Consider the following 12,675-nt stretch of genomic DNA (forward strand, 5'->3'; position numbering starts at 1 on the left):
AATTAAGCTGACTGCTCTTTGCCAAGCTACTAGAGGGTTAAGCACAGGTTAATTTGGGGATTGCTAGTGCCTCACCTTAACAAGAATTGTTGTTGCTGCTTGAGTTGGGTTCCACCCCTATTTTCGCCCCCCTCTATGAGTAACCAATTTTCTTAAATTCTGCATAGTGCTTTTGCATCCTTATCCCTCCACTTTTGCACCGGAAACATTCTTGCTCTCAGGTCACATCAAGGGAGATATAACATATTTTTGTTAATCATTGAATACATCTCTATTTGTAATCCTCCAAAAAGATATTAGGGTTTTGCTTCATGTTTAGGATATAAAAAACAGACGCCATATACAGTACTTTGAAAATAACTTAGAGCCACTATGCAGACAAGTGGACATGCATATTGAGACAAGACAACTGCAAATTAAATTCCGTAGCAAACCTAAGGGATCCCCTGCCGCAGGCCTAGTTTAGAGGGGGAAAGCTCAACAGAACCTCCATGTCTGTTATAAACAGAACGCCCGTTACGTTCAAGTGTGATGTCTGTTGAATGGTGCTGATTTACACGCATGTAACACTGACACGCAGACACCACGATCACCATGTTAGTAATGGACAGTGAGAAAATATTATTTTTAGTAGACAAACTTCAAGGGGATGAGACACAGATGGATAAAATATGTTCAATTCACAATAGAAAAGATAATTCTATAATTGGAAGTTGTGTATACATAACTTGCTCATACTTAAATTATTGATCAGTGGGCAACCAATGGGATTGGCCATGCAGTGGACAAGGGAAGGCAGTGTAAATTCACTGAAAAAATGTTGTATTGTATTTGGGAAAAATAAGTCAACTTTTCACTTTCTCTATGCACATTTTCTCCTCAGGGCTGGTTAGGGATGTTGTATCCATAATTATTGTATGGGCGAGTGACCACACTGCTGGTTGTGTTTTTGACCCACGTATAGTTGTAAGGGCAATTTATGCCACTTATATTTTACATCTATAACTCAAGGAACAGAGTATGAATTAGCACAAATTAGTAAAAAACGCACGGGGGTAAACAACGTGGTCCAAGAAAAGGTAAATGGTTCCCAGCTTTAGCCATTTTCTTTACAAATCCAGCAACAGTGATAACGGTAATCTATCCCTAAATTATCTTACTTTATGCGTGAATATCTTCCCTATCAACTAACATGTGGAGTGCAGCTAAGGATCTCCTCATGAACAGTGCCACAGTGAGCCTCTCTTGTTTGAGAAATGAAAGACTGTATTGTAATTTGACAACATTACCCGCCTGTCCTTTCATTGGGTTGAAATCAAAACACAAAACGCAGAGATGCATGAAATGAAGCCTATTTATAGATGTTTACCCTGTTTAATATAAATGCTAAGATTCAGTTTGGACTTTCAAGGTGACTTGCCTCTTGGCAACGTTAGGTAGCATCCTATAGCAAGAATTCTAAATCAACACTGAAAAAAGTCAATATATAGCAAAGTAAGTTTCTGTTTTAATGGAATCCTCGTAGACCTATTTAGGATCTCTGGGCCAGTGAGAGAAGCTACAGTTTTCCATACATGTTCAGCAACCAGAGTCATTAACCGTCCTCTTGTTGCGATCACAGACTGTCATAGATACGCTTGATGGCCTTGGCTTCTTCCTTGTCTAGAATTCCCTTTTCCACGTAAGAATCGGCTTGCTGGTCGATGAAATCTCTGAGTTTTGAGAGTTCATAACCTGAAATAGTCAAAGCAGAACTATTAAACACACTCACGGTTTTACAGAAACATTGCAAATTCATCTATTTTTCAAGTTTTTTTCAGAAATGCGAGATTAGGAAGACATCCAGTACTCTTTAATGTAAGCCCAAGTAAAGGTATCTAAAACCATTTTAAAAATACTCCATGTCTTGGAATGCAGTAGTTTTGTGTGGAGTTACATAGGGAAGTTGCCAAGTCTTGTAGTTGGTGAAGAGAAATTATAATACACGCTTCTCCGTGGGACCAGAGGCCTACTCTCTGAATCTGGCTAAGGTAACAGAAAGCATGAAGTCCCAGATGGCAAACATCTCCCTGGGAAAGCACAGGACCACATCTCTTTAGACTCCAAGCCAGCTCCCACCCAATTTTCAAATCTTGACACCACATAAAGCTAAACATTCTGGCTGGCATATCAGACATAGCACTGGCTATGGGCCTAATTTAGAGAGGGATAAATAGGTTGTAAGTCAGAATATCGAGCAAAAAAACGTTTGAACTACAAAAATACCATATTCAGAATATCGACTACTACATCTTTAAAGTTATAAATGTAGTGAACATATACATACGTTGAGTTAAGAGCAGTAAATATATACTTACTTATATATACTTTGCAATATTTTTATAATTTATATTATAGCTAAAAGACTTTTTGTAATATGACATTTACAGTTTGATATTCTAGTAGTATACCGCCCAAGTGAAAAAAATGGAAATCTACTCCTAAAGGGTTACTCCCATGTGTGGATCAAATTTATGACTTTTTTGTGATACAAAAGACATCCTTGGAGTCCTCTGGGAATCAATAAAAGTTGCAGGTTTCCTCGATAACTAAAAAGCATAACATTTACAAATGCAGAATTTCCACCTCGTGGAAACATCATTGCCACTATTATATGTAACTTTTTCCCTATTGCTCTATTGGAAGAACATGAGTTAACATAGATTGACATTGATTGTTGAGTACAAAGAAACCAGGAAACATAGGCTTCTTTAGATTTATTGTAATCCACCAACAGGTTACACAACCTCCTTTAAAACAGCTGCAACACCAGTCCTTCCGGTTCCATTGTCTCCATAGTACCTACAGTCCCCAGAACATGGGTATGAGCATAAATTATAAGGCTTAGATTACAACAAAATTATTTTGTGGAATGAGAAAGTCTAGAACAGAGTCTACGGTCATTTTAACAAATAACTAACTTTGTAAAGGTATCTAGAGATCAGTCTTCTTTACTGGAAAGATGTTCTTTCACCCTTCACACCTCTGAGTAGTTCTTGTCTGAGACATGCTTCATAACGCTGGCTAAAAAGAAGGATGCAAGGACACTAAAAGCTTAACCATCTCATTATGCTGTTAATCATTTACTATGAAAATGACAAAGTGTCAATGTATTCAGATAAAAACTGGGCATGCCTCTGTGGCTGCCTCGTGGAGATAAATAATAGCTGCAATAAAGCATTTTGTGTCTGAACAGTACCTGTCTGGTCAAGACAAATACAGGGTACTCTCAGAAAGTACAAATATTATTTAATGAAAAGTAAAGTAGATGTTCTTGCACATCTTCTCCATTCTTGTCCTCCAATATAAATCTGTAGCAAAGGTTTCAGTCAGATCAAAAATGTGAGCTGCACTGGTGCAATTGTCATAGATAATCTGATTTCTAATATTAGAGACCCCTAACACTTAAAATACTACAACAACCTTAGAGTAGGGTACCAGGGTCATATTAGGATAATATATTTGTGATGGCTCTGGTTATTTACCTTGAAGAACCAAGGATTATGAAGATATATTTCTGCCAAGAGCATGACTGTGCACTGGCTAGGCCGTATTTTAAATGTGCTTTGGTGACACATGGTGGGGAAAACATGCCTCTCTCATGCAGAGAAAACCATATATTCATAAATCACACATTAAGGCTACCTTGTAAACTGACAGGGTAAGGTGCTGATATATGAGAATACAGCACAGTACATATTGGAGTTAGTGTGCCCTCACAGTAAAATTAGAGCCAAAAGCTATTTTAATTTAGGCCTGGCTAGACTTTTTTTTTAATAGGTCTAAGTGGGATTGAAATCTTTATTTTCCACTTGTGCTTAGGAAAGGGCTAGAAAAATGCTTAAAAGTTACTTCCTGCTTAGCTTTTAAAATCTGGCCTAATGATAAAATCAGATTTTTGATAAGTTAAGCAGAAAACTAATTTTGTAAAATGATCCAGAACTGCCTTAAAACCAGTTTGCCACTAGTCACACCTCCGGACCTGAAATACACATCCTTGCCTGTGTTAGTTTTTGAGACTGGCACAGAGGACAGTGACTTGCCTCTGAACCAAGGAAAGTCTACTGGGTACTACCTTCGGACCATGTAGCAGGGATTAGTTGCCTGGGAGTGGACAGGGGTATTTGGCAGAAAAAAGGGCAGTTTGGCACTAACTCTTTTGACTTGGATACAACAGGTAGAGATTATCCTATTCATTTCCAGGTCTCCACTAGACAATCAGGCTACAGTCACAGTCAGAGGGAAAACCAACTTTGATCCCATCCGGTAAGGGAGTGGGCAAAAAGTTGAAGACAGACCTTCCTATTTATAGCTGGGTCCTGCCACCTTGGAATATTGCCTTGTTTTGACTTGAATTGTTGTTATGCTCCCTCTACGTAGTTGCCAGGTCCCTGCTGCTCAGCCCATGTGAGTGTGAGGTAATAGAATATTGGTGAGTCCCTGTTTGGGAAGATGGACAGTTGAGAGAGTGGGCTGAGCAGCAAGGATGCTGCTTCTGGTGGGGCATTTACCATATTACTTATTACCTGCAAGTAAGACTGTATTCTTCAAATAATGGTCATCATAAACCTACATTGCTTGCCTACTGAGAATCTACCTTTGATTGCAACAATGGTGATGAGTTGGAACTTTAATCTACGAGTGAAAGGAGATTAAAGAGAAAGAGAAAGTCTACAAGAAACAAAGAAAAATGAGATGATGCTAAGTGAACCTACAGGGAGTGCAGAATTATTAGGCAAATGAGTATTTTGACCACATCATCCTCTTTATGCATGTTGTCTTACTCCAAGCTGTATAGGCTCGAAAGCCTACTACCAATTAAGCATATTAGGTGATGTGCATCTCTGTAATGAGAAGGGGTGTGGTCTAATGACATCAACACCCTATATCAGGTGTGCATAATTATTAGGTAACTTCCTTTCCTTTGGCAAAATGGGTCAAAAGAAGGACTTGACAGGCTCAGAAAAGTAAAAAATAGTGAGATATCTTGCAGAGGGATGCAGCACTCTTAAAATTGCAAAGCTTCTGAAGCGTGATCATCGAACAATCAAGCGTTTCATTCAAAATAGTCAACAGGGTCGCAAGAAGCGTGTGGAAAAACCAAGGCGCAAAATAACTGCCCATGAACTGAGAAAAGTCAAGCGTGCAGCTGCCACGATGCCACTTGCCACCAGTTTGGCCATATTTCAGAGCTGCAACATCACTGGAGTGCCCAAAAGCACAAGGTGTGCAATACTCAGAGACATGGCCAAGGTAAGAAAGGCTGAAAGACGACCACCACTGAACAAGACACACAAGCTGAAACGTCAAGACTGGGCCAAGAAATATCTCAAGACTGATTTTTCTAAGGTTTTATGGACTGATGAAATGAGAGTGAGTCTTGATGGGCCAGATGGATGGGCCCGTGGCTGGATTGGTAAAGGGCAGAGAGCTCCAGTCCGACTCAGACGCCAGCAAGGTGGAGGTGGAGTACTGGTTTGGGCTGGTATCATCAAAGATGAGCTTGTGGGGCCTTTTCGGGTTGAGGATGGAGTCAAGCTCAACTCCCAGTCCTACTGCCAGTTCCTGGAAGACACCTTCTTCAAGCAGTGGTACAGGAAGAAGTCTGCATCCTTCAAGAAAAACATGATTTTCATGCAGGACAATGCTCCATCACACGCGTCCAAGCACTCCACAGCGTGGCTGGCAAGAAAGGGTATAAAAGAAGGAAATCTAATGACATGGCCTCCTTGTTCACCTGATCTGAACCCCATTGAGAACCTGTGGTCCATCATCAAATGTGAGATTTACAAGGAGGGAAAACAGTACACCTCTCTGAACAGTGTCTGGGAGGCTGTGGTTGCTGCTGCACGCAATGTTGATGGTGAACAGATCAAAACACTGACAGAATCCATGGATGGCAGGCTTTTGAGTGTCCTTGCAAAGAAAGGTGGCTATATTGGTCACTGATTTGTTTTTGTTTTGTTTTTGAATGTCAGAAATGTATATTTGTGAATGTTGAGATGTTATATTGGTTTCACTGATAATAATAAATAATTGAAATGGGTATATATATTTTTTTGTTAAGTTGCCTAATAATTATGCACAGTAATAGTCACCTGCACACACAGATATCCCCCTAACATAGCTAAAACTAAAAACAAACTAAAAACTACTTCCAAAAATATTCAGCTTTGATATTAATGAGTTTTTTGGGTTCATTGAGAACATGGTTGTTGTTCAATAATAAAATTAATCCTCAAAAATACAACTTGCCTAATAATTCTGCACTCCCTGTATGAACCAACCTAATAGAAGAGAGAGTGAAGCCTGAAGAAAAGTGAAATGCCCTGAAGGCCCCACTTGTCTTTTCAACTAGACAACCTGCAATCAACTCAAGTGTGAGGGGCATTTTGGACCTGTTTAACCTTGAATGTATGCTGATTTATCGTGACTTTGCTGCCAACAAGGCTTGAATTGGCTTAGACAATATTATACAGCATTGTGGCGAGTGAACTAGCAACTTGGGATGTGCAGCCTGATATAGCGCTAAGACTGTGAGTACATGTAATTCTTGAAGAGCTCTAGCATGAGAGATTTTTGGCAAAGCCGTTATCTGGAGCATGTGTATTTATTAACGGGGTGCCAGTATGAGAGCCATTTGTAAGAAGGTAAATATTCTGACTGTCACTGTGCTCTGCATTTTGAGTGCAAAATTAAGGCCTACCCTATACCATGAGGATTGAAGCTCATGCTTCCTAAGGCTGGGTGTTGCCATTTAAAATTATCTGCAACCAGCCACTCATGTGGCGTCTCAGGCACGTTCTAAGCAGAAGCTTTGTTGAGCCATGTTCTGCCATGGACGGGAACTTTGACCCGGAGTGACAGGAAGACTAGAATGTGGACTACACAATGCAGAGCAGCAAGAGACCTGCGCAAATGTCTATTGTGTGTCAAACAAGTTGACTCTATTGACGCAGTGCTTTGGGTGCATCTATCGTGCAAAGATGAGGAATACTACTGGCCTTTCACAGCGGCCTAGTGATCGGATGCGTTTATTGAGAAGCGTGTGATTGACTGCATGCCCACTGAATGCTAAAGCACTGCTCAGGCTGGTGTGAGGGCCTGGTGTGAGGGCACATCAGTGGATTGGATTTTGGCACCATCCTAGGTACTGTGACCATTCAAGTAAGGTGTATATTTTTATTTCACTGAAAGTGAGGGACAGAATGGTACTCTGATTCTGTATCAAGTTGTGATGTGTTTGGGTGAGAGGTCGCTCATGGGGGTGAAGTATGAGTTACCTGCCGGATGAAGAATTTCTAATGTTGTGTTCTTATATATACAGTCAAGTGTTTTTATGCTATTCTGAAGATGTTATGCCAAAGTCTTATTTTCAATGCTATATGGAAAGTTACGCATGATCTTGGTGATGCTGTTCTGGAAGTTTAGGTTTAGTGTTTGTTAGAGTTCGCTGCATGAGTATATTTTCAATGCTATTCTGGATTTGCTGCATGCTGTATTTTGTTATTATGGTGAGAGTTGAAAGAGGCCTATTTCCAAATGTTTGTAGTGTCCTGTGGTTCGGGATGAGCTAGGGTTGGAAGATACCATTTGCCTACTAGGGTTGAAAGATACCATTTTGTCATTATGGTGAGGTTTGAAAGAGACCTATTTTCAAATGTATGTAGTGTACTGTGGTTCTGGATGAGCGAGGGTTGGAAAATACCCTTTGCCTACTAGGGATGAAAGATACAATTTTGCTTTTATAGTGAAGGTTGAAAGAGACCTATTCTCATATTTATGTAGTGTCCTGTGGGTCACGATGAGTGAAGTTTGTGTTATGTTTATAATCAAACGCGTTCCACTGTTGCTATGCACGGTGTGGAACGCGTGTTGAGAAACGAACGGGGAAGCAGTTGGAGTAGTCGCTTTCCCCGGAGGCTCCAGGCAATAAAGTGATTTACACCAAATACCTTGTCGGTGAAGTCACTACAATTTGGAAGATACCTTTTTGCCTATATTTGAATGAGAGTGAGTGGAAGACACCCTGTCGAGTTCAATATTATGTAGTAACCTATTGTCTGAGATGAGCGAGGGTTGAGTTACCCTTTGCCTACTGTTGTTATGCACCAGTATGTAGTATCCTGTGGTGCAAGGATGAGTGAGGGTTGAAAGATACCCTTTGCCTCCTGTTGTTATGCGTGAATATAGTTGGATAAGCCACTTTCAAGAATTGCTACCTGGCTACTCAAGATGCCCTGTGTTTTGGGGATGGATGTGGGGGTGAATTAGACCCTGTTCTATGGTCACAAGATGCCCTGAGTTTTTGGGATGAATGTAGGTTGAAAGATACCTTTCCTATGGTCACAAGATGCACTGTGTTTTGGGGATGAGTGTGGAGAGAAACAGACTCTTTTCTATGGTCACAAGATGCCTGGAGTTTCAGGGATGAGAGGAGATAAACTATACCTTTTCTATGGTCACAAGATGCCCTGGGTTTCGGAGATGAGTGTAGGTTGAAATATACCTTTACTTTGTCTACTGCAGCGAGGGGTGAAAGATATCTTTACTTCGTCTACTGCACTGAGGGTTGGAAGATACTCTTTTATTATGCACAAGATGCTGTTGGGTTGTAAGAGACCTTTTACTTATGTCTTTGATGGGGGTTCAAAGATACCATTATGTACTTTTATTATTTACCTAAGGGAGAGGTGATGTGTTGTGACTTGAATTGTTGCTGTGCTTCCACTCCTTAGTTACCAGTTCTCTATAGCTCAGCCAGTGTGAGTGCGATGTAATAGAATGTTGATGAGTGCCTGGTTGTGCCATAGCTACCAGGGGCTGAGTAAATATTCTATCAGATATATGTTTTGACTTAACTAGAGTGGGTTTATTGAGTTGGTAAGGGTGCCCCACTCCCAAATTAATAACCCCATTTTTGACACTTGTTGCCCAAACTGGTTGGCTAATCTGATGTAGTCGCTTGCTGAATAGATTTGGAAGTGTGGCTAGATCTTCAAGGCGCCCTAAATCCAGCTACTCACAGAGGTTCCACTTACTCCTCCTTTAAGCATGTTGTCCAAACTTCCAGATTAATCTCAGCAGAGGCACTGTGAAATACATGATTCAGCAGAACTATGTAATCAAGGGAGATAAGGAATTTTAGGTACTGACAAGGGTAGCTTTAACAGTGTAGAATGCTTTCACCAAACACCAGCCACATCAGAGCGGTGAAAAATGTAATACATATTTTATTTCATGTAAATCTTTTTCATTCGTAGCCTATGGGGCTTTACTAAAATGTATCAGATGATCCTAAGAAACATTGTGGGCTATTTCAACTGGACTGGCAATTATGGGGAGGGGCACAATGAGATCTACTCTGCTTGTCTCCAAACAAGACGATTTAGTTACTTCTGCAAAACCTGGACAAGTGTGATGTCTAAAGAACCATCTGCAGTTCATGCTATTTTGTATTAATAATCTTATTGGTTTTCAGTGAACAACAGAATTTCAATAAAAGCACCCATCATAAATGTTGAATGCTGATAGTAGAGTAAAACATACATATAGTATGTATGTGGCAGGTGCAGAGCATAGGATCTCTTCCATCTAATAAGAGGTGAAAAGAAAGCAGAGATCATGATTTAAAACAGATTTTCCTGGCATGGTCAGATGATACAAGGCACTCAAAAATCATCACGGGGGATATATGATAATCACATATTATTCATCAGGATCATGTTCACATATTATTCATCAGGATCATGTTGCATGTATTGCTCCATAGAGATTCTCTGAAATATGGTGGGCCAAAGGGGTTCCCGGATTCACAGGTCAAGCAAGTGTGAAACCAAGCCTTATTTCACCAGAAACGGAGCAAACAATACTGGTTAGATTAGTATTTGGGTCGTGATACAGGGCTTAGAAGGCCGAATAGATAAAAAAGCATTGGCCAAGCCAATAGATCTGGGGTTGGTTGCCAGTCTTTTGGCAATTCTTTTTTTTGTTTAGTTATGTTTTTGTCAAAACTTTATTGTAAAGGAAGCTGCTGGTCTCTTGTCACTCTAAGCAAAAACAGTTGATAAAGGCAGAAATGTTGTTTTGGTAAAGACTCACATTGCCCCAATACTTCCTGGCACTGAAGAGAGCTACTTTGTGTGTAAATATGCTCCTCGTGAAAGGGCAGTAAGCCATAACTAATATAGAAGTCAGCCAATGACTGATATAGGTGGACACATTGCCCCTTGATGCATGCTGGAGTGGGTAGGAGAAAAATGTGAATGATAGAACCACAGACTAAATCATGCGGTCTGGTTGAATAGGTAATTATGTTAAACACATAGGCCCATATTTAACGGAAAATGACAGAGCGCAATGGTGGGACAAAATTGGCAGCGCCACACTCTGTCATTTTCACAACAAAGGGATGCACTGTATTTAATTGAATATGGCGCACCCCTGCGTTGTCCCCCTGCTCTGGCGCTAAATTCACCTGCCTAGTGCCAACTCAGGCATCCTTGCATCATCGTGCAAGGATGTCTGCATTGAGGGGTTTGATTGTTTATGTGGGGGAAGATGTCCCTTCCTGCACATAAACAATCACTATTGGCGATTTGGTGATTGCTTATGTGCAGGAAGGGACACCTTCTCACACATAAACAATAATGTCTGGCATTTTGCTCTTTCTAAGTGTGCTGCAGAATGCACCACACATAGAAAAAGCAAAAAACAAGGAGGAATAAAAGTATTCCTCCTCTTTGCGCCCTGCTAACGCGACCCTTCGGGTGTCGTTAGATTTTGCCTCTGTCAAAGGCAGTGTCAAAATGCAATGGGCGTTGCTGTGGCATGCCCACAGCAACACCCATTGCACACCCTTTCCACGCAAAGGGCTGCGTGTGAAGGGGCCGTATTTACAGGGTGGTGTTAAACCACAAAAAGTGGCTGAACACCACCTTGTGAATATGGAGGGGGCATTGCGCCACCAGAGCATCATAAAAAGTGACGCTCTGGTGGCACTAGGGGCTCATAAATGTGCCCCTTAATTTTAGTAAGATCAAAAGGTCTTGGCTAGCACATTGGTAAAAAAGCCAATTGGTCTGGTATTGGCTATCAACCTCTTGCCTTTAGGAAAGAAGTCAAGAATAAAAGCAAGACAAAGAAAGAAAGAAGGAAGGAAGGAAAAAGAGAAAGAAAGAAATACAAAGTAAGTAGTAAGGAAAGAGGGACAAAATGAAGGAATGACTGGCAGAGACAGAGCACCCTCATGCGCTTATAGTCAGTGAAAAAGCAGCAGCCAGATAAGCAATGGCCAATTCAAAGCGAATTTACAACGGCGTTGGCAGGAGACATGAAGTGATAAAGCTGGGATGTGCCCTAGGCTTTCATATGTTAGGAAGTGCACTACTATCACACCGGGCTCTACAAGCAAAGGCAATACTAAAGTAATAATAAAAACATTGGCACGGATGGAACTACCTTGTGTGTGGATATGCTCCTTGTGAAAGGGCTAAGGGCCACATGTATGGAGATCAGGTTTTGCGACTCGCAAATTGCGAGAATTAGCGACTCGCAATTTGCGACTCGCAAAACCTGATGTACAACAGTGTCAATGACACTGTTTGCGATTCGCAATGGGGTCGCAAATGACCTTCCTCATGAATATTCATGAGGTAGTTCGCAATTTGTGACATCATTGGGAATGGCGGCACTCACAGGGATGGTGGCCTGCTGGGGTCAGCAGACCACCATGTCTGTGACTGCTTTTAAATAAAGCAGTATTTTTTAATTTAAATGCGGTCGTTTTCCTTAAAGGAAAATGGAATGCATTTCAAAAACAAAAATGAAAAGTTTTCTTTTCATTTTTTCAGAGCAGGCAGTGGTCCGTGGGACCACTGCCTGCTCTGAAACAATGTTTTCGTATGCATTCACAAAAGGGAAGGGGTCCCGTGGGGCCACGTTCCCTTTTGAGAATGGGTTAACACCATTTTGAGACTGGTGCTAACTGCAATTGTTTTGTGCCCGCATTTGCATCACAATCATACATCAGACGGCGCCCCTTCCTAATTGCGACTCACAAACCCTTTTTGCGATTCGGTAAATAGATTACCAAATCGCAAAAATGGGTCTGTACATACCAAAATGCTTTCTTCTCATTGCAAATGGTTCGATTCTGTGAATCGGGCCATCTGCAACGAGAAAAAAGGTACGTACATGTGGCCCTAAATGTAGTCACTCAAAGTGAAGTTAGCCGGTAGCTGAAGTAGGCTGACCCAGTGCCCCAAGCTGTATGCTGTGGTTTGAAGAAGCAAAACGTGAATGACAGAAAAAAAGATCAATGGATAAAGAGAGGCGGTGGATTTTAGTAAAATCAAAAGGTCTTGCCTAACACCAGACCTAATAATATTGATACAGGCAGGGAATGTAGGGAGAAAGTAGTTAGAGTCTCTATAACGCCGGTAAGTACAGTCTGTTTCTCTGAGCAATTCCAAGACACATGTTGAATTTCCCAACTCTAAAGGTGTTGAAGGACCCTTGTGAAGAGCCAAGTACGATGATTCGCCCTTTACCACTCCATGTCAGTGCCGTGTCTTGAAAGGGCTGGAAATGCAGGTCTGCCCCGCAACTGAAACCCGCAGCATCGTGCACACAGTT

At 41.1% G+C, this 12,675-nt stretch overlaps 1 protein-coding gene across 1 annotated transcript in view; it reads right to left on the reverse strand.

Moving 5' to 3' along the window:
* Positions 1-1,336: 1,336 nt before the first annotated feature.
* Positions 1,337-12,675, reverse strand: part of SCG3 (secretogranin III) — a 202,789-nt gene continuing 191,450 nt past the window's right edge. The window contains exon 12 of the mRNA XM_069222474.1: positions 1,337-1,734. Within this exon, the coding sequence (XP_069078575.1) occupies positions 1,616-1,734 (119 nt within the window). The 3' untranslated portion in view covers positions 1,337-1,615. The remainder of the gene's footprint in view (positions 1,735-12,675) is intronic.

Source organism: Pleurodeles waltl, chromosome 3_1 (genome assembly GCF_031143425.1).
Source record: "Pleurodeles waltl isolate 20211129_DDA chromosome 3_1, aPleWal1.hap1.20221129, whole genome shotgun sequence".
Classification (NCBI taxonomy): domain Eukaryota; kingdom Metazoa; phylum Chordata; class Amphibia; order Caudata; family Salamandridae; genus Pleurodeles; species Pleurodeles waltl.